This window comes from Gekko japonicus, unplaced genomic scaffold (assembly GCF_001447785.1).
Source record: "Gekko japonicus isolate JY-2015 unplaced genomic scaffold, Gekko_japonicus_V1.1 scaffold2981, whole genome shotgun sequence".
Classification (NCBI taxonomy): domain Eukaryota; kingdom Metazoa; phylum Chordata; class Lepidosauria; order Squamata; family Gekkonidae; genus Gekko; species Gekko japonicus.
Window position 1 is genome coordinate 98,638 of NW_015161501.1, and position 27,134 is coordinate 125,771.

General features: G+C 44.8%; 1 protein-coding gene across 1 annotated transcript in view; it reads left to right on the forward strand.

The window, feature by feature from the left end:
* The window catches only part of ARHGEF38 (Rho guanine nucleotide exchange factor 38), a 70,065-nt gene that overhangs the window by 37,106 nt on the left and 5,825 nt on the right, over positions 1–27,134 (forward strand). Inside the window, exons 5-11 of the mRNA XM_015429210.1 lie at positions 870–887; positions 8,455–8,654; positions 10,567–10,700; positions 18,372–18,476; positions 20,369–20,485; positions 21,339–21,659; positions 24,231–24,371. Of these exons, the coding sequence (XP_015284696.1) occupies positions 870–887; positions 8,455–8,654; positions 10,567–10,700; positions 18,372–18,476; positions 20,369–20,485; positions 21,339–21,659; positions 24,231–24,371 (1,036 nt within the window). The remainder of the gene's footprint in view (positions 1–869; positions 888–8,454; positions 8,655–10,566; positions 10,701–18,371; positions 18,477–20,368; positions 20,486–21,338; positions 21,660–24,230; positions 24,372–27,134) is intronic.

Sequence of the window (27,134 nt, forward strand, 5' to 3'; positions counted from 1 at the left end):
ATGGGGGGGTACTTACCTCCTCCTCCTGCTTCCTCCTCTGCCTCCCTCCCCCCCCCGCGAGTATCGCGGGTCCACCCCCCCGCGAGTATCGCGGGGCCACCCCTTGTACCTGTACTAAAGGTGTAGAACATTTTTTTCTGGGCAACTGGCAATCCTGGATTGACTATTGTATGAAGATTTTTCCTGCATATTGATAAGCCTTTATCTTGGCTCAACGTAACTCAGTTCCAATGGCAGAACATTTAGGCTGCTTTGAGAGGATTCCATTAGTTGAAAGATTCTGTAGTCATGACACAGGGGGTCATGACACTCTGGTACCCTGCTTATTGTACTGTCCAGAATTTCATAGGTATAGAACCATGCTTGTTTCTCCCTTCCTAAAGGGCTTGGCTGGTCTTCCAGCCCACTGTAAGTTATGGAATCAGACCCTCTTGGCCAGAAGCGACCATGATACTACTCTTATAAAATTAAATCTAATAGATAGTTAGATCTGGATAATCTGATGTTTTACCTGTTATAGGTGTGCTCACTGTTATAATTATTATTATCACTGTTCTGTTGTTGTTATGCTGAATTGTTAATGCTCAGGACTGTAGTCATAAGAGCAGAGAATTAAAGTATGTATGAAAATTTTATTCTATTTTTGATGATGGGCCCTGGCTATTATTACTGGATTTTTAAAAGCTATCTGGCAGCTGGGTGTTTGTGGCTGCTTTGTGTTTTATGGTTCTATTGAATCTTATTGATATAGTGCTTATTTTAATTGAATTATTGTAAGCTGCCGTAGTGGGATATAAATCTGTATAATAAATAGATGAATGTACTTTCTTTGGAGGGTGGCTAACACCTGTTTTTTTTCTTCTTTGCAGAAAGATATATGAAGAAGGGTATGTACTATCTCTCTTTTTAAAGAAACGGAAAGGAAAATCTCAAATGTTATCGTATTCAATCCACTTACTGATTGACTGAAAAGGGTTTTTTTAATCATGCTAATATCCTGCCTTGAGTCTCAGTGGGATTTAAAATGAAAATACTAATAAATAATAATAGTAATAATATAAAAGATCTATTAAAATAAAATCCTCACAATTAGAATGGTGTCTGAAAATGTTCAGGCAGAGTTTTACCTTACTAAACCAATCAACCTGTTCCAATAACAGACATATAGGTATACTTGAGCTGGTACATAGGTGTGCCAGCCTCCAGGTGTGGCCTGGGTATTGCCTGGAATTACAGCTTATTTCCAGACTACAGAGACGTGTCCCCCTGGAGAAAATGGATGCTTTGGATGGTGGACTCTATGCCATTGAACCCCTCTGAGGTCCCTGCCTTCCCCAGGCACCCCCCGTGGAAATCTCCAGGGGTTTCCCAGCCTGGATCTGGCTGGTGACCAGGGGGAACCAGGCAACCCTAAATGGTATTGACAGAAATTTAAACTTTACATATCTGGTGGTTTCCAAACAGGGACAGGTTTGTGTGGTTTCCCTGTTGCTGCTGCAGCTGCTGATATAGCGCAGCAGCAGCAGCAACAGGGCTTCCATAGGACCTGTAGTTCCAGTTCTGCAGCAGGAGCCAACCCCCTCCCCTGGGCCACTGGGGCTTTTGCAATTTTTTAAAAAAATCTAACAATATGTTGAATAGGTTTTCTGGATTCTCACCTTTAATTTTAAAAAGACTTAAGTCTCTACTGCCTCTCTAATGTAGAGAGAGGCCTTTTCCCTTATGTTCTGGCAACGGAACGGACGAGAGCAAGGGATCCCAACGTGGTGCCCGTGGGTGCTATGGTGCCCGCCGACACCTTTTCAGGCACCCACCAAGTGTTTTTCGACAGTGGGCAGGGCCTGGTGGGGCTTTTGCCCAAGGAAAGTTTCTGATTGGCCTTTGGAGATTTGATTGGCTGTGCAGATTTTTTTTTACGTGTTGATTCGGAAGCAACTGCCACCCCAGGATCTTCACTGTGTGACTGAAAGTACGCTGTGGGAGCCAAATTATGGTTGGCTCTGCCTCCCGTGGCAGTAGGGTTGCCAAGTCGTTGCAGTCGCCACAGTGGGGGACTCCTGGGCGGCGACTGGAGCCACACGCACGTCACCCGGAAGTGATGTTAGGACGCCGGGCACGCTGGGGGCGGGGCCACGACCCTCGGAGGAAAAACCATAGAGTTTTCCCTCCGATGGTCGTGGCCCCACCCCCAGCGTGCTCAGCGTCCTAACGTCACTTCCTGGTGACGCGCATGTCGGGACGAGGGTCCCCCGGGGCCCGATCCGCTGGCGGTGGGGAACGGGCCTCTGGGGCAGGGGGTTCCCCACCCCTGGGGGGACTTGGCAGCCCTACATGGCAGCCATTTTGTGGCTTTGCCCAGCACACTGTGTCAAAATTCCAAAGGTGCCCGTGGTCTCTAAAAGGTTGGGGACCTCAGGCTAGAGTCTTACTTAAAAAACAACAACAACAAATCCTTGCCATAAAGTTACCATAGAGTTTTGCCCAAAATACCAGAGCGCAATGTCCCCGGTTTGATTATGTCACTTTTGTGTGATGTCATCATTTTGGGGACATTGCGCTGGGTTGTGGCCATTGAGGGTGGGACTTCCCCCCGCTGGCTGGCAGCAGGCAGAAGCCCTCAAACTCAGGGGATCCTCCGCTCTGGTTCTTATGGCGCCATGGAAATCTTCAACTGCCCACTTCCATGCATTAAGCCTCTGTTAAAGGGGCAAGGCATTATTTTCTCCAGGTTTTTGACAACCCCATTCTGGGGCTGTGCCTTTGTAATGGAAGGATTCTAGAGGGGAATTTTTCTTTGGGATATCCTAGAGACCCTGATACATCAAAAAAAATGGGAGGAGAATCTGTCAAAGATCCTGACATTCTGAGTTAAAATGATTTCTGTGAAGCTTAAGCAGTATTGAAGATCTGGGCTTTTGTGTGAATGGGAGATGGAAAGCTTGTGTGTGTGTGTGTGTAGCATAGATACATCACAACAGCTTACTCTGCATTTCCACAAATTAATGTGCACTTATCACCTTCAAAAATAGATGCCATAAACTGTGAGTGGTACACAGAATGCAAATTGGTCAATAATTCATAAGCAATTACTTTTCATGGGCCAGCTTATAGGTGGGCCTGCGGTGACTGAAGACGAGATGCATGAAACCTTTCACTGTGCAAGGTCTAAGCACAATAATAGCCCCGGTTCTTTGAAATCTTAAGGATTTCAGCCTGTAGATGCCTGCTTGGGAGATACCTGTCTACTAGGTATTCCAGCTTTATAGTAACCCTCTCTCTAAGCCCTATGCCGAGCCCAGAATTTATAGCAAAGACGGTGTGCTGCTGATTAGCAGAATAAATGCCACCTATGAGACCCTGTGGAAAAAATTTAACAGTCACAAAAAGCTGTGTGCCTGCAATGAAACCTCTGGGGATAGTTTTGCATTTCGGTATAAGCAGGGACTGTGCTTTATTATGAACAGGTGGTTCTCTTAAGCTGGCTAGACAGATTGCCTGGTTAATGCTTGATCCAGTGCCGAACTGAATGCCCATGATGCTAAGTATGTTGTAGTAGTGGTCCCCAGATAGAGAGTTGTTTCCCAAACTGGGATAATGCACTAGAGAGCTACGCTTTGATGATGGCCATGTATCAAAAAGTGAGGAAATGTAAAATATCTGTAAAAGAATAGACAAGTGTGTGTATAACATTTAAATCTTGCCATTTAGCATTTTGATCCCAAGGTGACTGACATAAATATTTATATAGGCTAGCATCCCTAGTGAGAATGCGTGATTGATTTCTCCTTTCACACCCAGAGAGCTAGGTACCAGGATGTTCTATGCCTGTCCTGCTCCCTGACATACTGTGTTTCTACATGTAAGGTCTGTTATGCATAGGGATGCCACCCCCCCCCCGTGGGATGAGGGTCTAATTCTACCAAAGGGTCTTTGCCCAAAAGCCAGAGTGTCGCCCTCCCAATGCCCCCTGATGTACCTACATAACTTCCAGGCAGGGCCATAGCTAGCGGAGGGGCTTTAGGGGCTAAGGTAAAGGTAAAGGTTCCCTTGCTCGAAAGCCAGTCGAATCCGACTCTAGGGTTGCGGTGCTCATCTCCGTTTCAAAGCCGAAGAGCCAGCGCTCTCCGAAGACGTTTCCGTGGTCATGTGGCCGGCATGACTAAATACCGAGGTGCACGGAACGCTGTTACCTTCCCACCGAAGTGGTACCTATTTATCTACTTGCAATTTCTTGCTTTCGAACTGCTAGGTTGGCAGGAGCTGAAACTAGAGATGGGAGCTCACTCCGTCATGCGGCACACTCAGGTCTCGAACTGCTGAACTACTGACCTTCCACAGCCTGCAGTTCAGTGTCTTAACCACTTGAGCCACCGCAGCTCCTTTAGAGGCTAAGCCCCCCTGCAATTAGGATGGAGCCCCACCACCCCACCGCAGCACAAGCTTTCCACTCTCCACCCCCACCCTTCTTCAGCCAGGCTGTCAGCTTTCTGAGAGCCTCTCTAATGGCCCACCCAAGCACCTCACTCTGTCTTCGTCAGCCAGCGCGTCAGCTCATCAGCTCATCCAAGGCTCTCGGAGGCTCACTGGCTGGTGCAGACGCAGTGAGGCGCCTGGGGGAGGAGGAAAGCTTGAGCAGCTCAACTTGCGCCTGGCTGCCTCCACTTCAGCTCTCCTTCTCCCTGTCTGAATGGAGAGGGGGAAGGAGAGTCACTCGTGGTGATGTCACTAGTGATGTCACCATATGTGGGGGGGACACGATGCCCCCCAAGTCCAAAGCCTCCCCTGAACTTCCTGGCTATGGGGCTGCTTTTGGGTTTACGTAGGCACGTTGCATTAATTTCTGGTGTTCTTCCCTGTTCCTGGTAAGTGTGCCCCTCATCCCTCACCGGCTGCTCTGAGGGACCTGGCAGCCCTAAGTATGTCCTTAAGTCATCTTTCAGTCCCCTGTTGGCTTCTATACATTAATGCTGTACCTTTGTATCATAGCCTTCCTTCAAAGAGCTTCAAGAAGCACACCTGGTCCTCTCTTTCTTTCTTTTGTCCAGATAGCATCACTGAGAGAGAAATTAGTAAGCTCTATAGCTCTATAGCTGATTGGGGGGGGGGTTGTTAAATTCTGGGTCTTTAACCACTGTATCACACTGGCTCTCAAGTGGGACTTATAGCTGTGGATTTTGCTGGCTGGCTATTTGAGCCTTTTGTTTTGCAATCCTGGGCAGAGTTACACCCAACCAAAGTCAATGGGCCTAGAATGGTGTAATTATGTTCAGGACTGTACTGCTAGGAGAGCAGTGAAAGGGGTGTCTACTTCAGCATGTTTGTATGCAGATACAAGTGTGGGTAGGTGGATGGAATCATAGAGAGCCATATAAAGAGAAGATATCAAATAATATTTCAGCCAGTGTGGTGTTATGGTTGAATTAGCACCTCGGTGGCTCAAGTGGTTAAGACGCTGAACTGCAGGCTGTGGAAGGTCAGTGGGTCAGCAGTTTGAGACCCGGGTGCGACGGAGTGAGCTCCCATCTCTAGTTCCAGCTCTTGCCAACCTAGCAGTTCGAAAGCAAGAAATTGCAAGTAGATAAACAGGTACCACTTCGGTGGGAAGGTAACAGCGTTCCGTGCGCCTTGGTGTTTAGTCATGCCGGCCACATGACCAGGGAAACGTCTTTGGACAGCGCTGGCTCTTCGGCTTTGAAACGGAGATGAGCACCGCAACCCTAGAGTCTTATTCGACTGGCTTTTGAGCAAGGGAACCTTTACCTTTTACCTTTACAAATGTCTACTTGGACATGAAGTTTCCTGGCTGACTTTGGATCAGTCATTCTCTTTCAGCCTGATTTGCCTCACGGGGGTTGTTGTTGGGATAAAACATGGGAGGGAACTAGTATTGCCAGCTCTGGGGAAAAACTAGAGATTTTGGGGCTGGATCCAAAGGAGGGCGGGACTCAGGGAGGATAGGGACTTCAATGGGGTATAAGGCCATAGAGTCCACCTCCCAAAGCAGCCATTTTCTCCAGGCGAACTGATCTCTGTTGCCTGGAGATCAGTTGTAATAGTGGCAGATCTCCAGCCACCACCTGGAGGCTGGCAACTCTAGAGGGAAGAGCCACAAATAACTGAGATTATTGGAGGAAGGATGGGTGCAAAAATGAATGGACAGATGAATGTACTGATTAGATTTTGTTTTGTGAACAAGCAATATTTGTCCTACATTTGTGCCCTGCCTTTCTTCGAAGAGCTCACTGAAAATGCATGGGACTGATATCAGCTTGCAGCTGGGTTGACTTTTGTGTGTGTGAGCGCGTGCTGTTATTCTGTCTATGACTCCATTCTGTTGCCTGCCATCTGCTGAGGGAATGGATACTGTTAGCGCTAAGCCAGCTTCATTAATTTGAGCAAAGAGGAACAGCCGTGATATGCAAAGAGACTATTGTAGCTACGTATGGCCCTAGAATTTTGGCAAAATTTGTGAGGAACTGGTGTGGCTGAAGAAGCATCGCGAATGAATTATCAGCTTTATTTAAGGCACCACGGATGTCACAAGTTATTTTGCATCTGTTTTAACGGACACATGGAGGCCACTCTCTCTCTTAGGGGCTACTGGGTAATGCTAAAAGATGTGTGTTAAAATAGCAACTAATCTAAGGAGAACAGTTATCGCTGGGTAATCTGACTGGGCAGAATTAGATGGGTTGAACTTGGTAGCATTGGCACGCCCCTGGGAGTCATTATCTGCTAGCCAGCCTGCTATCTTTCAGATCATATTGCTAAACTGTGTCACACGGATATGCAAGCAGAGAGCTGTTTATCACTTAGGCAGGTATCTAAAGGGTGATTGCGGAATAAAATCTCCCTCGCCCCGTTCATGAAACAGCTTTTAAAGAGATACATTGGGGGGGGGGGGAGCAAAGTTCGTGGAAAGCAACAACAGTTTTAAGGTTTTTAAGAATTCAGGAAAGCTGCATAAATAATGATTCAACAAGGAACAGAAGTAGGGTTACCAACTCCTGGAAAAATATTCTGGTATCTGGGCAGGGCCTAAAAATGGGACCCAGGGACAGAGCCCACACAAAAGGAAGCTGCTCATATAATTTGTAGAGCTGCATTTGCTTAACACCCCCCCACCAATACCACCCCAATATCATATCAGGCCTTCATGCACAGCAGTGGTAAGAATATCAGACTCTTTGTAATGTCCAGGTTCAAATCCCGTCTTTGCCATGAGTGTGGTTCATTGCTTGTCAGCCAAATTTACCTCACAGAGTTGTTGTGAAAATAGAGGAGGGCGAATTATGCATGCTGCCTTAAGTTCCTTGTAGATGGGCAAGATAAAAAATAATCATAGTACTTAATAACAATAACAATAATAAAAATACTTAATAGCAGTAAAATATGTAGAATAAAAATAGATGACTCAAGAAAATGAGCCAAACCACAAACTACAACTCAGGTTCTTCACATGTAAGTTCCTCTTGCACGGAACTTCAATATAATGGGGGGGGGGGTGACACCTGCCAGTGCTCGAGTCTATGTCCCTCATTTTTATCCAGTGTCCCTCATAGACTTCATTAGGCATGCACACTGCCAAAAAGAAATTGAGATAGGAGAAGTGTGAAATGAAAAGAGTAGTATGTGTTGTTTATTATAACAAACTGTTATTTATTATAACAGTTGTATGAAATCTTATACAAATTTCTGTGTTATCTATGTTATACTCTGTGTTATCTGTGTTATACTGTACTAGATAATAGATAAGATTGATAAGATAAAATGAAAATATTGTATGAGAAATTGTTAGAATGAGTAGGTCATTATACAGATTTTTAAAGTTAATAGTTCATATATATTTTAAGCTTTATCCTTATGCCATTACACCATATATATTTTGTTAAACATTTGTTAAGCTATTATACTGTATACTGTTTTTACATATATATATATATATATATATTTAATGAAATGTTCTTAATTTCTGTAAAACTGCCTTCACACTAGGTTTTTTGGTAATTATATTTTCTTTCGGTTTTTCCCTATTCCTTCTTTTTTTTGGTACCCCTTATAATAAAAAAAATATTAAAGAGAGAGATGGGACTCTGGGAGAAGTGGTGAGGGAAAAATAGTTTCCCCCATCAGTGTCCAGGAAGAAGAAGCATCTCTGTTGGTTCTCCCCAATAAATACATAGGACTGTACTGCCCATGACATCAAATAGCAGGAGGCATTAATTACATAGCTCATGAAACAATAGACAGTATAGTGCAGCATTAACATATAATGACCCTTCAGACTAGTTGCACGTTCTTCCAGAGTGCACATACTTTCACCAACCACATTGGTAAGTACATGGAATCACATTTATTTATGTGGATTTGTGGTGAGAAGGGCAATGAAACAGAAATAAAGTCATTCTTTACTTCATTTTCAGGAACTAATTTGTTTGCTTGTTTAAATGGCAGGGGGAAACCAAACCTACTGGACATGGGATCTCTGATGATCAAACCGATACAGCGTGTGATGAAGTATCCTTTGTTGCTGTGTGAGCTTCTGAATTCGACACCCATGTCCCACCCAGACCACAGAGCTCTGCAAGAGGCACTGGTGGCCGTGAAAGACATGAATATGAACATCAATGAACTTAAAAGAAGGAAGGATTTAGGTCAGAGAGAGACAATGGGTTATATTTGTTTGTATGTGTATTTATTTATTTTGGGATTTTTCTCCTGCCCTACCCAGCAAGCAGGCTCAGGGCGGCTCACAACATGGCATCCATGGCATACAACATAACTGCATTATTAATTAAAACAATTCATTAAAACATTACTATTAATAATTTTGCCAGCTATATTTTTAGTAGTGGTTGGTATATCTCTGTAGCATTCATACGCTATAGCAATATAACAAATTTAGAGTCCAGTGGCACCTTTAAGACCAAAAAAGGTTTTTTCAAGGTATGAGCTTTCATGTGCATGCACACTTTGTCAAATACATTGGAAAGGAAGCTAGATTTCAAATTTATAGATACAGGCTGAACAGCAACTTAACATGTAACATGATGCAGATGCTTTAAGATATTCAAAGTGAAACTAAATAACAAGCTAAAGTTATAAAGTCAACGGTTGTTTTGATTTAATTAAGAAGGAGAAAGGATAGCAACACGGCTGGAACTATAGCAATATATTAGGTAAAAGGTAAAGGTGTAGGTTTCCCTTGCTTAAAAGCTAGTCGAATCTGACTCTAGGGGGTGGTGCTCATCTCCATTTCCAAGCCGAAGAGCCAGCGCTGTCTGAAGACGTTTCTGTGGTCATGTGGCCAGCATGAGTAAACACCAAGGTGCACGGAATGCTGTTACCTTCCCACCGAAGAGGTACCTGTTTATCTACTTGCAATTTCTTGCTTTCAAACTTCTAGGTTGGCAGGAGCTGGAACTAGAGATGGGAGCTCACTCCATCACATGGCACTCTGGTCTTGACCTTCCAGTCTGCAGCTCAGAGTCTTAACCTTTGAGCCACTGCAGCCCCTAGCAATATATTAGCTACCATCAATTTTTGAAAAAACCAAAAAAAAAACCCTAGCAGGCAATAAACACTCCAGACACGAGCCCTGTTTATAAATTACAGTGAAAGCGTGCATAGTCCTTGTACAGGGTAGACTTGACTGTTCTTTATACATGTGTTGAGTAATCTTCATTTTACATTCAACGCATGTACAGCTAGTGTGCTTAAAACTGGACGTTTATCCAGGTACTGATCCCTGGGCTCATTTGTAAAGTGAACATGAGCTGACTCTTTCTTACAAACAGGTGTGCATGTAGTTTGTAAGTGCATTCACTGTAACATGTGAACCAGACTAAGGGGATACTGTAGTGAACAACTCCATGTGGAAGTGCCATTGTTGCTGCAAATGCCTCTGAATACACATCAGGAATGAAACCAGAATGTGGAACCATCCTTATGTGGAGGCAACCTTTCATGGACTAGGCCTATTCTCATGCCTTTTTAGTGTGGTTGTTGCCACTTCATGGCTGGGTATCCACTCACACGGTTCAACTTCTTGGATGCTGACAAGTCATGTAAGTGACGCATTTCCCATGGCCAGGCATCCCCTGCATGGTTTGTCAACACACCACAAGGGCAGAAGTTTTAATACGAAGTGCTAACTTTCCATCCAACTAGTGATAAGAGGCCTGAAATACTCAAAGTGCTGCTTACATTTTCTTAAGGCACGTCATACAAGGAGGCATTTCTCTTGTTATTTTTGAGCTTCTCCCTAGCAGACTTGCCAGGGATTTAGATAGCAAAGGCAAGGAAATTATTATAGGGCATAGGATTATGCATTCCGCAATAAATAGCATCAGTGGTAGGACTGCAAACAAGAGGAGCAATTAGAGAGATGGATTTTTAAAAGCTTATATGGTCGTAAGGATTTCCATCATCTCTCTTATTTCCCCGAGTACAGAAAATAACCTCTGTGCCGCTCTCTGGTCTCACACGGCTTCATTCGAAAGTAGGGCTGGACTGGAGCCCAGTAAATGCAAATTGTTAGCGTTGACATTATTTGTATAATTGCAGTCCTGAAGTACAAGAAGATTGATGAAGATGAATCGCTGAAAGAGAAATTTTCGAGGCTGAATATTCACTCCATTAGTAAAAAGTCCAAGAGAGTCACTAGTCACTTGAAAATCCTGACCGGCGGAGAACCTCAGGTATTGAGCTGTCCAGTATTTTGTCCTATAGCATCTGTAAAAAGCTGGTGTGGCTTAATAGTCACTGCTTAGAATTGAGGAGTCCTGGGTTCAAGTGCCAACTCTGATGTGAAACTTGCTGTTGAGCCGGCAACATATCTGGCCTTGGTGGGAGCGAATAGTTTTAGAAGGGCGTTTACTCTAGCTAGGTGTTTTGCTCTCCCCTCCGTGGTTATTGAGGGCAGTTACAATACAACCCCCTATCCAGAAAGGTTATGCTCTTGTTCCCTTGGGGAGGTTGAGTCTGTAGAGCACATGTCCTTTAGCTGTCCACTCTGTAGGGTGGTACGTCTTGGAATTATTACTCTGTTACTCAGGGCTACTTTTGGGCAGGAACGCACAGGAACAGAGTTCCGGCTGGCTGCAGCGTTGGCCACGCCCACTACAGCCAAAACTTCTGTGTGTAGCTACAGAGGGAAGGCCTGGAGAGTGACCCCTATGGCTCCGAGGCGGATGGGCAAGGGGACCCCCTGGAAGGCCTTCCCTGGCCTGTCCAAGGTCCAGCTTGCCCGGGCTCCCCGCAGCCATGGGGTGCTCGGGCAAGCCAAGGGAAGGCATAGGGGTGTGGCCTAATATGCTAATAGGCTGTGCTGTCAGGGGTGTGGCCTAATATGCTAATAAATTTTTGTTGCTGGGTGTGGCCTATTATGCTAATGAGTTCCTGCTGGGCTTTTTCTACAAAAAAAGCCCTGCTGTTACTTAATATAATCCCCAGCCATGTAAATACAAATAAAGCAAGATTTCATTGGCTTTTATCTGATGATAATTCTAAAACCACATGTCAAGTTGTTAAATTCTATGCACTAATTTTCAAATTACGGGAATAGCACCTTAAAAGCTTTTAAATTAAAAAAAAATTGAAAATAATGTTTGACTAAACTGTATGCTGGTCTAAAGGCTGTAATAAACAACTACTACTACTACTACTAGGTAACCTTGGGCCAGTCATTCTTTCTTAGCACTTATCTCACAGGGTGGTTGTGAGGATAAAAGGGAAAAGGGGAAACGACATAGGGTGTCCTGTAGGGTTGCCAAATCAGTCTTCGCCGGGAGCGGGGGGGGGGCTCTCGGCCGGCGTCGGGTGACTGCGCACGCGCACAGCGTGCACATCACCCGGAAGTGACGTAGGCACGCTGGGCACGCTGGGGGCGGGGCCACGGCCATACAAGGGAAAACCATAGAGTTTTCCCTTGTATGGCTGTGGCCCCGCCCCCAGCGTGCCTGGCGTGCCCATGTCACTTCCTAGTGACGTGCACGCCGGGGGCGGAGTTCCCCTGGGGCCCAATTCCGCCGCGGCGGAAATCGGGTCTCCAAAGCAGGGATTTCCCCGCCCCCCGGCCCGATTTGGCATTCCTAGTGCCCTGAGCTCCTTGGAGAAAGGCTGGAATAAATGTACTCCAGATAAACAAGAAGGCTCACAGCCAGAGAGCTATTTGTTCTTCCCCAAGGAAACTTAAACTCGATGCTCAGGAAGAAACAAAAATAGTTGCATTTGTTTAAAAGGTGTTTATTTTGCGCTGTTAGTTCTGATGACAAGGTTGGGTGCTTGCAGTGTCTAGTTTGGGAACTATGACAGTGATGGAGAAGAAGAACAGGCACAATAACATTATTATTAAGACTTTTAAGGCCCCCCCCTTCCCCCTTCCTCATTTTATCCTCACAACAGTCCTGATGATGTAGATTAGGCTGAGAGAACATGACTGAACAAAGTGAACTACTTCTACACAGAGAGGATTCTCAGTGTAGCTCTTACTGCTGCTGCAAATTGGCATTGCACATAGGAATTTCCTCTGTGTTTTCCTTGTGTCAGCCCTGCAAAGCTACAGTTTCCTCCTTTTCTACCAGAGGGCATTTTTAAAAAAAATCAGGGATTGGTGTATTGTTATTGTGCAATCTGTTAGGACAAGGTCCTAGTTTCCAGCTTTCATCCTTTCAATGTATCTAGCACTTTTTGTTAGGGGGTTAAAAGGGAAAAGCGTTTGGCCTATACCTTTTCCATTATAACTCTGCAACAAAAGGGCCAAAAATGTTTGTTTGTTTTTTAAATGAAAGCTTGGAATTAGTCTATCATGGGAACAGATCATTATAAAGCAGTCTAGCAATTCCCACTTTAAAAAAAAGCGTGCACCACCACAGGGGAGAAATGGTTAGCATGGGGAGTGAGGCAAAGATACTGGCGCTGACGTCGGCAGGACCTGCAAAAATGCACACCTTCCCACCCACATTGTATTCAAACAGGGCTGGCCCATCTATTGAGCATGCCTATGGTGTCAGAGGTGGAGTGTGCCCAAACCAGCCCTGTTGCTGCCCTGTCCACAGCACTGAGGTCTGCTGTGGCAAGCAGCAACCCTGAGTGTTACTCCTGATTCCAGTGAGTGGCCTGTAACACACCTGCTCCTTTCCGCCCTCCAGTATGGGGGTAGGGTCACAGGTGGGCCAGCCCCCCTTTCTAGAGTTGGTTGCCTCTTGATCTGCCCCTTTTGGGAGGCATGGCACCATGGCAAGCAATCTCCTCAGCCCTAGTAAGGGTGAAATGAGTTGGGGCAGCTTCCCTGAAGCTTGGGAGAAAGAGAAAAAGTGGAAGGAGAAAAACCTTACGGACCAAAAACATTTGGGCCAGCCTTTCAAGCAAGGGTGCCTAGATTAAGATTCCGCTCTTTCCCAAAAGGTTGTAGAAAATGTCTGGGAAAGATCTCACCGAAGCAGAGGAAAGCACAGAAACGGGATGAATAGAGGATGATGTCATGGCAGATGCTCCCGAAAACTGAGGTATAATAAGGAAGCCAAGGTGTGGAGCAAAATATTTATGTGGAAATAGCCCCCGTGAGCTTCACAGCAAATGAGGATTTGAACTAAGTCTCCCCAGGCTTAATGCAGCAGTCTTCCTTCATAGGATGACCAGGGAGAGGAAGGCAGAGAGAAGAGAACCCACCTTTGCAGCTTTTGCTTCAGGGAAATTCGAATGCTCTGTCTGGCCTGTTTCTCAATTTCATGTGGGCTAGAAAGGAACCAGCTGATCTTTAGGAAGAAGATTCTTCATATGCCAGATTTCTTATTCTGTTGTTGCTTTGCATCAAATCAGGACAACCTAGTGTATGATCAAAACGTTCTTTTAATTCTTTCTTTTGTGTCAAAACCCTGTGACTTTGAACCAAAGGGTACCACTGAGTAGCATCCCCCCAGAACCAGCACTTAAGTGAAATTGGGTGTGCTGCTCCCAGGTATAATAGCTGTGGCAAATATCCTTTTCTGTATGTGATTCACCCTGCTACACTTCATCAGTATTCATATGCCGATTATTAAGGGCAGTGCATTTTGCCTTCTAGGCAAAGTGCTTTCAAATGTCAAAATTAATTTGACTGGCAGCCCAGAATGGGGGGAAAAGATAATGTCTCCGAGTATTTCCCATCTATTAGGGAAAAGAACAGGTCCTTTGTGCTCGTGTGAGGTCATGTGTTCTTATACCAGGTTCCTATCTATAGACTTCAGAGGAGGTTGCTACAGCATTGGAGGTAGAGCAGAACCATAAATAGCTAATTCTGCACCCCAGGCAATGTGCAATTGCACCCCCTGTACTTTCATAGTAGTTATTTTAGTAGAAAGGTAAATACAAAGATAACAAGAGTAATAGTAACACAATGTTTATTTTAGTCATGATATACCTTTTAAAAATATATTTTTATTTTCAGAAACCAGATAATGATATATAGTAAAGGTATAGGTTCCCTTGCTCGAAAGCCAGTCAAATCCGACTCTAGGGTTGCGGTGCTCATCTCCGTTTCAAAGCCGAAGAGCCAGCGCTGTCCGAAGACGTTTCCGTGGTCATGTGGCCGGCATGACTAAACACCAAGGCACACAGAACGCTGTTACCTTCCCACCGAAGTGGTACCTATTTATCTACTTGCAATTTCTTGCTTTCAAACTGCTAGGTTGGCAGGAGCTGGAACTAGAGACGGGAGCTCACTCCATCATGCGGCACCCGGGTCTCGAACTGCTGAACTACTGAGCTTCCACAGCCTGCAGTTCAGCGTCTCAAAAAACAGGATTGCGTAGAGGCGGGGAAAATTGCACGAAGCTGCGAGGCAAAATGCAGCCCCGCAGCAGCTTGTGTGAAATTGACACCTACCATCGAGGCAAAAGTGAAGAGTGAGCCCGGAGCAGCGCTAGTGAGAAATCACCCTGAGTGATACCTAGGCTGGGAACATGCTGATGTCACTTCTGCCACACAGGGAGTATGTCGCTAGTGATGTCATTATGTCACCGGCAAGCTCCCCTCTCCCCTTGTTAGGCCAGTAGAAACCCTAGGATGTCTCCTGGGGGTCTTTTGAAGCACCTCCTTCTCCAGTGAGATGCAGAAAAGCCAAGAGTGGCTCTTTCCTTTAGGGAAAAGGAAGTGGACACCAGGAAATATATCTACAGGTAACACAAGTGTCATGTTGGGGATCACTGTCATAGACAAAAATCTACTAAGAATGTTTCCATGGTAGTTCTGTGGTTAAGCTTGCCAGGTCCAGATTGGGGAATACCTGGAGATTTTGGGGGCGGAGCCTGAGCAGGGTGGGGTTTGAGGAGGGGAGGGACTTCAGTGGAGTATAATGCCATAAAGCAGAGATGTTGAACTCATTTGTTATGAGTACCGGGTCTGATATAAATGTCACTTTGTCAGACAAGGCCGTGTGTACCATAAAATGTAATGCCAGGTACCGAATATATAAACTGTATAAAGGACAGCAGCTGGTAAGCTCCTCGTTGTTGTATCCTCACTACAAGGCCCCATGGGCTGGAAGGGGGTGCAAAGGAAAACCCATATGGGTGGACTGGAGAGCCAGCGGTGCAGCACTGGGCAGACGCTCCCATACTGTTTGACTGCTGCAGATGAGGTTATTCTGCCATGCTGAAGCCACGGAAATAGAGGGGCCCTGCCCATTCCCCCCCCCCAACAGTCTCCTGTTCCCTGCCTTGCACTAGTTGCTTGTGGGCCACATAAGAGCCCTGGATGGGCTGATTCCAGCCCCCAGGGCTTATGTTTGACACCCCTGCCATAGAGGCTGTTTTCTCCAGGTGAACTGATCTCTGTCTCCTTGAGATCAGTTACATCTTAACCAAAGTCAAAAATAGCAGTTTGAGATCAGATGCAATGCCAAGAGATCTCCAGCCACCACCTGAAGGTTGGCAACCTTATTCCATGATGGTGACCATGGTGGCTAAAACAGTCCTTGGTCCTGTCCATACGAGGCCTTTTGGGCCGGGAGCGGGATGGAAGCAAATGGGCGCAGCAAATGGGCGCGATCCCACCGCAACATCTGGGAAGCGTACCGTCTCCATCCCTGATCCGGCCCTTCCAGCGCTGCTCCGCACCAAAAAAGTGCAAAATGCCGCAGCAACGCTGACCGTGGGATTGCCGGCGCATCCTTGCGCCAGCGCATCCCCGGCTCCTGGCCGAACTGCGCATGTGTGAGCATGCGCAGTTCGCCAGGCTCCCCTCCCCACCGTCGCTTTCTCCCCGGCATCTGATCATGCCGGGGAGCGACGGCGCCGCGGCTCGGGGGATCCGTGAGATCCCGCCGCGCCGTCTCAACTTTGCTGCGGTTCACATTAGCCGCAGTTCGAGCGTCCTTTTTCCTGCCATGTGGCAGGGACCCTTGTATCTGAACTGTGGAGACTTGGGACTGGTGGGGGCACCATTCTCAGGTTCCCAAAAGAAAGCTGATGGAATGAGTCACAGCACTCCCCATGCCCTTGCCTTCTTAACTCTTGCGAATTGTTTAACATGCTTAAAAAATTCTGGTCACAGCCCCTGCGTGCCCCAGCAGCACTCAGAATCCTGATGCCTGCCGCAATAAAACGTTCTTAATTGTGAAGCGGAGTTGTTTTTCGTTTGTCAGCGAGACCTTTCTGTTTTTGGTGCTCCTTTTTGTCAACACTTTTCAAGCTCAAATACTGGAGAAGGACTTGGAGAAAGCAGCAGCAGCAGCAATGCAGTTTGTGTATGAATGAGCATCCTTCCTTCCATTAATTAGAGGTTCAGAGTGCTTATAATTTCCCGTCTCTGACATCTGCAGTAATTTCTTCAACGTAAGAAAAGAAAACCAGGTTTGACATTTTCAAGGCTGTCTGTTTTTCAGCACACACAAAAAAAGTCACACAAGCAAATCAAAAACACCAGCCTCCCCCTGGAACAAATCAGGACGAGTACAGACCTGACACTGAAACAATAATAGTCTTATCCTTTGGACGATGGAGTCTATAACATTATACTCTGCTGAGGCTCCACTCTCACATCTCTAGGAATTTCTCAACTTGGAGCTGGCTTCTCTACATTGCCTGTATATATTTCATCCAAGGCTATGTGAGAATGTACTACACTTGGAAGTAGCCCAAGCATCCCAGCCAACAAGGTGCCCTTTGACTAGTCATTCCCAAGCCCACCTCTGAAAGATGGGAATAATAATAATAATAATAATAATAATAATAATAATAATAATAATAGTAGATTGGATTTATACCCCGCCCTTCACTACTCGAAGGAGTCGCAGAGCGGTTTGTAAACTCCTTTCCCTTCCCCTCCCCACAACAGACACCCTGTGAGGTAGGCGGGGCTGAGAGAGCTCTGACAGAAACTGCTCTTTTTCAAGAACAGCTCTGACAGAACTATGGCTTCCTCAAGGTCATATAGCAGCTGCAAGTGGAGGGGTGGGGAATCAACCCAGTTCTCCCAGATTAGAGTCCGCGCACTTAACCACGACACCAAACTGGATGGTGTAAAGATTTTGGTGGTAATGTATGTCAAGCGCCAAATAAATACTAGGTGCATCTTTAATATGTTTGTTTGTAAAGAACTATCAAAACTTGTTATTAAAGTTTTAGAACTATGTTTGTTAGAATGTATATTCTAAGCAAGCAATCAGACTAGCAGGATTTTGTATTTGTGTGTGTGTGTGTGTGTGTGTGTGTGAGAGAGAGAGAGAGAATAATAATTGATTGTGCTGTTCTTCTGGCCGTATTGTATAAAGAGGCACAAACTTTTGTATGTTTGATCTAGATGGAGGTTTTGTGCCATTGTGCTTTTTTAGATCGTTTCAGAGGGTAGCTGTGTTGGTCTGCAGTCAAACAGCTAGCATCGAGTCCACTACCACAGGGGTGTTGAACTCATTTGTCATGAGGGCCGGATCTGACATAAATGAGACCTTGTTGGGCGGGGCCATGCGTGTCATAAAATGTCATGCCAGGTAGCGGAGATATAAACTTTATAAAGGACACAAACACAAAGGGTTTTTTAAACTTAAAATAAAAACATGCTTAAAACATTAGCACTCTTGCAATATTTTGTTTATTTGACAGTGTCTGATAACTGACACCTCTTGCTCTGAATTATTGCATCAAAATGTCTGTGCAGTTGCAATCTTGAGTATGCTGTTCAGGTGTGTATCTGTAACCTGCAAACCTACAATGACACAGCAGCAGCAGCAGAACTGGAAGAAGAAGCAGAAGTAATATTAAATAGGGCACGGGTCCTTGAATTAAGGGATAGGAGGCCAGCCTAACGGAGACCCTTCATTACATAGCTCTGTTAAGGGTCTGCAAGTAAAGATTGGTCTTTCATCCTAACTGTATTGTTCCCATTTTTCAAAGGTTAAAGATGAAATTTTTAACAAGGAAGAAAAATTGTTTAGAAGTTTAGAAAAGACCGTGAAACTCTGTGTGAAGAATATTTCGTTGTCTTCACAACATCTGGAGGTGAGTGTGATTCATCAGTCCTGCAGCAAGTTCACAAGTTACTGGCAAACGTTTGGTGTAGTGGTTACGTGCCAGTTTGGTGTAGTGGTTAAGTGCGTGGACTCTAATCTGGGAGAACCGGGTTTGATTCCCCACTCCTCCACTTGCACCTACTGGATGACCTTGGGCAAGTCATAGTTCTGATAAAAGCTATTCTTGAAAAAGAGCAGTTTCTGTCAGAGCTCTCTCAGCCCCACCTACCTCACAGGGTGGCTGTTGTGGGGAGAGGAAGGGAAAGGAGTTTGGAAGCCACTCTGAGACTCCTTTGGGTAGTGAAGGGCAGGGTATAAATCCAATTTCTTCTCTTCTTCTTCATCCAAGTGAAGGAGGAAACTGCTCCACTGCAACTTGGTCTGAGCTCTTTGGGAGGGATATTTTAAAGCTCTTGACTTACAAGGGAAAGTGCATAGCTTGTGCAGCCAGATTCTACACCTGCTTGCTTGGAAGTAACTGTTGGAGGAACTTCATGGAGGTTTTTTTTGCCATTATGCTTCTTTAGATAGTTTGAGAGGGTGGCTGTGTTGGGTCTGCAGGAGTGGAAAGTGCCATTTCTCTCAAAAAGCAAGCACTTAAGATTTTAAGCCAAATGTGTGTGATGTGGCAGTTAGCATGTTGGACTAGGATCTGGGAGGCTTTGTAACTTTGCATAGTGTAGGGCTGACAGCTCCAGGTGGAGGGATTCCTCTAGATTTGGAGGTGGTTTGCGGGGAGGGGAGGGGAGGAAGCTCAGTAGGCGTGTGATGCTGTAAAGTCTGCAGGCCAAACCTGCCCTTTTCTCCAGGGACACAGATCTCTGTAGTCTGGAGATCAGCTATAATTCTGAAAGAACTCTGTGTGTCCTGCTTGAAGGCTGGTGAGTAGGGCTGCTGACACAGGTTTGGGGAATTCTCGGAGATTTGGGAGCAGTGCCTGCAGAAGGCAGAGTCTGTGAAGGAGATGGAACTCAGCAAGGAGTGGATGCCATAGAATTCACCCGCTAAAGTGGACATTTCCTCCGGAGGGACTGACCCTCGTTTCTGGAGATCATTTGTAATCCCAGGAGAACTCCACACCCCACCTGGAGGTTGGTATCCTTATGTAATAATCTTGCTGTTTCACTGGGATGGGTCCTGGAATGAAAGAGCGGTGTTCAAGAAAAGCTACAGGTTCACCTATCTGTTAAGAAAAGGACACAAGAGCTGCTTCTGTGAAGAAGTTTGTTGTCATCGTGGTTTAGGGCTTTTTCTTTTAGCAGAATGACCCACAGTGTCTTGAGTCAGGGGGATTTTTGCTCAGGCAAATCCACTTCCTTTTCTGCCTAAAGCTGACTAAAGTAGCCATGAAATCATGCACTGGTTTTAGCCTCAATACGACTCCTGGCAAGTAGTTTGTTCATTTTTTTAAAAAATAAAGGATTATGAATTGAAGGTCTGATCTACGTGCATGCAGCAGAATAACGTGACAGACCCCATAACACTAGCTTTGGAGCTGCAAGTGGGAGCTGGCAAAGCAAAATCCCTGCGAGCAAAACAAAAAAAAAGTTGTTGCTGGGCAATGGGTTACTTTCAGGGACCTTCATGGGCTTTTATAAAAGTGTGATTCTCCACCTGCGAGGTGATATGGAGCAAGTCCGTTCTACCATTTCCTTTCCCCTGCTTGTGAAGTCACCTTCTAGCTCACTTACTGTGGATTCCATTCATTGACAAACATAAAAAAATAGGAGACATGTAATTGGCGGGGGATAAATGACATGCCTAGCAGCTTGTTTCCTTAAGTGTATGCCTGTCCTGAGTATTCTTGCACAAATTAGCAGGTATTTTGTAAGATCTCTTTCACGATTCACTTTCCAAGCCTGCCCATTTAATTCCTTCCAGGAGTCGACGCACCTAGCTTTTCAGAATGCCACTGACCTTCAGGATATTCTGCATGAGAGAGAGGACTCTGGCTCTCTGAACACATCAACGAATGCTGAAAACCCCTATGACAGATTTGTGAGTTCTTTAAATCTACAGCTTTGCAAGGACAGAATGTTTGCAGATGCTGTGTTCCTGTTGCATATGGATAAAGTTCCACAACAAAATCTAGCAAGGAGAAAATAATTGGCTTTTAAAAGCACAATTTCCAGGAGTCCAGATTTATTGCACATCAAACGCCCACTCTTTCAGAACCACAAGGGAAGAACAGGAGGGCGACCTGACATGCCTGACATAAGTTAGTGTTTCAATCACGCAATAGGTGGTTGGATACCTTAATGTTTGAAACTAATCACATTGGTTTCCTAGAGTTTTCATAGGGACTGCCTTGTTAGTCTGTTGTCGCAAAATAATACGCAGGAGTCTTGCAGTACCTTAGAAACTAACAGAATTGCATTCCAGCATAAGCATTCATAGACTAGATCCCACTTCTTCAAAGCATCAGAAGCAGTAGACTTTGGTTCACAAAAGCTTTTGTTGGAATAAATTTTTTACCGTTTAAGGTGCAGGAAGACTCCTGTCTATTTCCAGAGTAGTTAACATGTAACTTTACCCAAGCGGGACTTCTATTTACTGCAGGGACCTGCTTGTTTCTGATAGTTAACATGTAAGTGGCTGCTATTTACTGCAGGGACCTGCTTGTTTCTGAGTAGTTTTAACTCATTCAACACAAGATACACAGAAGTCTAGAGTGAAATGTGTTCGATTAGTGCTCTTTTTTATGGTTCTTATGAAATAAGCTAGCTATATCTTTATTTTCTCATGCATATGATTTGGGTTCAGGAAGAATTGTTAATTTTAATGAATAAGTGTTTGGTGAGTTGTCTTCAGCACTTGTTTTCATTTTTTTTCCTGCCGGACGTGTATGAAGGCAAGCCAACTGGACAAGATGGTTTTGACTCCGCTGTTGGTATTGCAAGCCCTGTTCCCAGGACCTCAGAAACTAATTCAAAAACGTTATGACAAACTGCTGGACTACCATGGCTACCACCAAAAGGCCGCAGGGGATGAGATGGACCTGGCCAGAAAAGAGTATGAAGCTCTCAATGCTCAGCTGGTAGAGGAGCTTCAGAGGTTCAATGAGGCAGCAAAGGAAATTGTGACAAACTGCCTGTGCAGCTTCATCATTCTCCTGAGAGATCTGATGGCATCAGCCCTGCAAGTCTGTTCCACTGGAGAATCTCCTGGGCATGTAAGTAGACCCTTGCTGCATCCATACTGGGAGTATTTATTAGCCTTAAGCGCCTGATAGCTAAGTGATTTTCAAGGGCTTAAAGGAGACAAGCCCTTGTCCATGGGTATACAATCTTGTCTGGCAAACTTCCTGAGAATTACATCCAATAAATCATACAATATATTTAACTTTGATCTAACCATTGTGTCACAACAGCCTGCATTAGGCAGTGCATTCCTCAAAGTTTTTCCTGCCCTACTTTCCACCAGAAGTGCTTTCCACCAGAAATTAACACAGGTGTGTGCGTACATAAACTGTGAAGTGCTTAGGGGGAAGTGACTGGTGTTCCATGATACCCTAGCAATGTCTAAACTCTGTGGTAATAACCATAGAGATCTGGGAAATTCCTAGAGCATTGCTTGACTCCATGACATCACTTCTTAGTACGTACCTGGAAGTGGAGTTGTGGGATGGTAGTTTCCAGAGTCTCCAAGTCCCTGAAACTCCCTGGGGTTGCCAGCCAAGAGCCAGCATCTGTCTGTCTGTCTCTGTCTGTGTAAAACAGAGAGAAAGCAATTTTTAAAAAGCATACATGCCATAATGAAAACCAAGAAGGTTCACAGTATGATCTTAGGAGGATGGTCCGGTGAGATGGCAGTGAAGTTAACTGCATGGATGAAACAACTTGTGGGAACCCTGTGGGAACAACTCCGACTTTAGAGAAGAGTAAGGTGTTGGACTGTGGTCTGAAGAGTTTTGATTAATCCAGTTCCTAGATCTATATCAGTTTATACCTCCTAGAACTGTCTAAATTCTGTGGTAATAACAGTAGAGATCTGGGAAATTCCTAGAGTGTGCCTTTCTGCCCAGGTCTAGTTTTCATGATTAAAACTAATATATCTTCAGCATTTATGAAAGTCAAGTGTTCTTTCAAAGACAGGGCTGTTTGAATACCGTGCCTCTCCACCAGAAGACTGGTCTTGCTAATTTGTTCCACGAGGAACTCAAATACAAACATCGCATTAATCTGACCTGGACTACATTAACGCTGCAATCCTGTGTGTCCCTGATGGCTGTTCCAGAAAGTGACTCCACTCCCAGCTTGTTCCTCTTTTGTGTATTTCAGCTTTTCCAGTGTGTTTACAGCACTCTCTAGTGGCATTAATTGTATACTTTCTCAACCAGGTTTTGAGCCACCTGGCTGGATGCTTTTCTTCCTCCTTTGACTCAGCACTGTTGCTAGGTAATAGGCAATTTTCAGAATGCATATATTAAAATAAATTAATATATGCAACCGAACAATGGATTCCCCACCTCCTCTTCTTTAAGAATGGTGAGGAGCTTAGCTCTTGTTTCATGCACAGTGCAGGCTTAAAAAAGAGAGGAAAACAACAAAAGAAATATGGCAACCAATGAGGGGATACTGGGACCCACATTTTTTTCCCTGAACACATAAGAATTCTAGTAGTATGCAAGAATCTAGGGATGAGAACTGCTTGTCTTTAGAAGGTCTCCTTCACTATTCAAATTTGCGGCTAAATTTGCAGATGATACAAAGTTGTTCAGGGTGATGAAAACCAGTGAGGATCATGAGGCACTCAAAGGGATCTGTCAAGGATGGGCAAGTGGGCAGCAATATGGCAAATGGGGTTCAATGTGGCCAAGTGCAAGGTGATGCACATTGGAGCCAAAAATCCTAAATATAAATACACATTGATGGGGTCTGAACTGGCAGAGACTGAGCAAGAGAGAGATCTTGGAGTTGTAGTGGATAACTCACTGAAAATGTCGAGACAGTGTGTGACAGTGGTCGGGTTAGAATGGATAAAAGGAAGTACTTCTTCACCCAAAGAGTGATTAACACATGGAATTCACTGCCACAGGAAGTGGTGGTGGCTACAAGCACGGATGGCTTCAAAAGGGAATTAGATAAGCATATGGAGTAGAGGTCCATCAGTGGCTATTAGCCCCAAGGTATAGATAGGGGCTCTGGGGCAAGTGATGCTCTGTCTTCTTGGTGCTTGGGGGGGGGGTCAACAGTGGGAGGGCTTCTAATGTCCTGGCCCCACTGGTGGACCTCCTGATGGCACCTGGTATTTCTAGCCACTGTGTGACACAGAGTGTTGGACTGGATGGGCCTTTGGCCTGATCCAACATTGGCGTCTCTTATGTTCTTAAAAGCAGGTGCAGCCATCCCCAGTGCAGAGAAGAAACAATGAGAAAGGCTTTTTCTGATAGGTTTCTATTTATTGTGTGGCCCTATAAGGGAAACAGGTGTCAGCTCCATTTTATGGTCTGCCCAATTCACTATCGGAAGTAATGCAGTATTTAAAAAAAAATCTTCGCTGGTCTTTGTAAGTAGTTTCCAAGGAGCTCAGAGAGGCATAATGGTTCACCCTGATGGATTTTTCCCCTTGGAAGGTGGGGTTGGTTAGGCCAAGGAACAGTAACTGACCCAAGGTCACCCAGCAAGCTTTGTAGCAAGCTGGGGCAATTGAACCAGGGTCTCCAAGAGGCCATGGCTACTGCACCCCACTGGCTCTCCCGTTTGTGACTGTACATCATTTCTAACCTGTTGTATATTTTCAGCTCTCTTGTCAAGATATCTCTGAAGTTCAGTATCAGGTGCTGGAAGAGGTGTACAGTCTGAATTTTGTTAAGGAAAGCAACAACACAACTTTTCTTGAGAGGAAGCTGAGCTTTGAAAAGAAGAAACCCGCACCTACACAGGTTTGCATCGTGCCCTTGACTGTGAGAAGCTGACATAAGGGAATGTCTTTTCTTCTTCTTCTTTTAAATGAGTGTAGTTGGTTATAGGCTGGTGTGACATCCAGAAGAAGCTGAACAGTCTTAAGTTAACCATCCTATATGTGCTTATTTGAAAATATGTCATTTTTACTTAAATACACATAGGATTGGACTGCACGTCTGGTTTCATCTGGTTAAAACTAGGTTGTTCCCTTTGTTTCCAAGGTATATTGACCTATAGGTTGAGAATAAAATGGAAAAACCCAGCATGTTTCTTGATCCCACTTGTCTCTATGGAGTGTATATATGTGTGCGTGTGATGACTTTTGTCTGTTAAGGTAAAAAAAATGCAGGATAGGTATGTGCTTAGATGGAACAACAAACCAGAATTGTCATTACAGGAATAAGCCTTGGAAGTCCTCAAGTTCACACGCTCACCTTCTCCCACCCTTGTGGCTCAGGAACTGTAAAATCTCCATGTTCCCAGCAAAGTACAGTCTATTGTTTCATCCAAATTAGATGAAACAGCAAACTGCAGATTGTTCCATTGCCTACAAACATAAACCATAGTTTAGAACCCTGGTTTGCAGGCAAGAAAAGAAACCAAAATTTGTTGTTACCAAGCCACATGCAGTGGAAAGAGTATGTGGGCCTGAGGATGCTTGATTCCATAATGATAAACCACAGTGCTCACATCTGGAAGCAGCCAATTTGTTTTGGAAAGCTGATCTGTGACAAATATTTTTCACATAGGTTATACTCCTACGAACACTTTCCTGAGCATAACCCCTATTGAATAAAATGGAACTTACTTCTGATTGAGAATAAAATGGAACGTCGATACCGGGTAAATTGGTGGAAACCATTATTAAGGAGCTTAAGTGTACTTAATGGCCCTTAATGGCCCTTAAAAGTAGGTTTTCCACAGCTAGCTAAGACAACTTTAGTAGCCATCAGAAGCAGATGAAGGAAAAAGTTTTTTCTGGGCCACTAGTGGAATTGCAAAGTGGCCCTTTTTGGAGAAGGGATTTGACAGGTGTGCCTACACAATTGAGAAGGCTCCATAGTTATTTCTGGTCAAAGGGGTAGATTTACACAAGACTCATCAATATCACAAAATTGTGAAATGTTCCTCTAAATCCAAAAAGATTTCTACTCCCAGTCTCCTGAAAAGATTTCCCATAGGAAATAATGGAGCTGAAAAATATCAGAAACTTGGATCTGAATATCGTGCCTGTATTTGGAACCCAGGAAAACAGGATTATCAATATTTTCCAGGTCCAGTTTATCCAGATCTGAAAAATACCATTTTTTTGCTGCACACCCCTAATATTTTTCACTAAACATCTGTGTTGCACTAATGAGAATCTTCCCCCATGCAAAAAAAAAAAAAAGCAAGGTGCCTTTAACTATCTTTCATATAGTATGTGATTAGAAACCCATGCTCAGATTTAGATGTGTTTGGAGTGCAATGTTGCATTCAGGAGCCACAGCTGCTTTACTTGTTCCATATCTGTAACTTGTCACTCTCTATATAATATAACCTAATCCAAGGATTACAGGTTTTCCAGCTCTGGCCGTCTGATGGGTTTGGGAGGAGGTGTAGTTGCACATTCTGTCATTTTTCAAGATGACTTCAAAATACTTTCAGTTAATTGACACTGGGATGATAACTGCATTAAGATTGGGGAAGCAGGCAAATTTCCTGTGCATGACTATTCATAGGAGATTAAATTTTCCAGCCTTCAAAGTAAAATGGGCAAGTGGAAGTACATCAGCCCACCTGCTGCGCACACGGCTCTCCGTACTTAAGTGCCTATTTGGAGTATTTGCCATACCCGTGTCTACAATGGTATAGCAGCACTGCAGCACTATCAGAGAGCTAGCTCTAATAATATGCCTGGCAACACACTTGCAGAAAAAAAGAAGAGTTGGATTTATACCTTGCCCTTCACTCAGAGTGGCTTACAATCACCTTCCCTTCCTCTCCCCACAACAGACACCCTGTGAGGTAGGTGGGGCTGAGAGAACAGCTCTGAGAGAACTGTGACTGACCCAAGGTCACCCAGCTACTCATATGCAAAGAATCTTTACCTCTTTGGGGAAAAGAAAAACCATTGTGGGAGCAGTCAGTCACTTGGGGTATATCAGCAGAAATGAGTCAGGAATGTGGAATCATACCTAAATGACCACGTATGATCCAGTAGCCACAAGCCCTGTACATAGAGAATCAGTGCTCTCTATGATGAATTTTGGCTGGTTCGTGCTTCACGAAGAAAAGTTCATGGCATGTCAACCTGCACAAACTTCCCACGAACTTTCAAGCTGTTTGTGGAGGTTCGTGCCAGTTCATGAGTAGAGACATTGCCAGACAGACTGTCTCCACTCAATCAAAATGTATGCAGAACTTCAAAGCAACAATTTGGAGGGCATGTAGGGGAGCATCTGGGGGAGGTCCCCTGTGACTTTGATGCCTCTAGCTTGCACGGGATCTGTTCTATACACTTTCCTGGGGCACCTTTTTGATGGGCTGTAACTCAGACCCCATAAATCCAATCCTAACCAGTCTTGGAGAGCAGGTAGAGGAGAGTCAGATGGAGATCCCTTGTGAGTTCGGTCACTCTAGCATGGAGGGGGGGCCATTCTACCACTTCACAAACAAAACCAGTTTGTGAAACAACTACCAATTTGTGATGGTTCATGTTTCGCCAGTGGGACATGCCACATACTGAACTGCATTTTCCC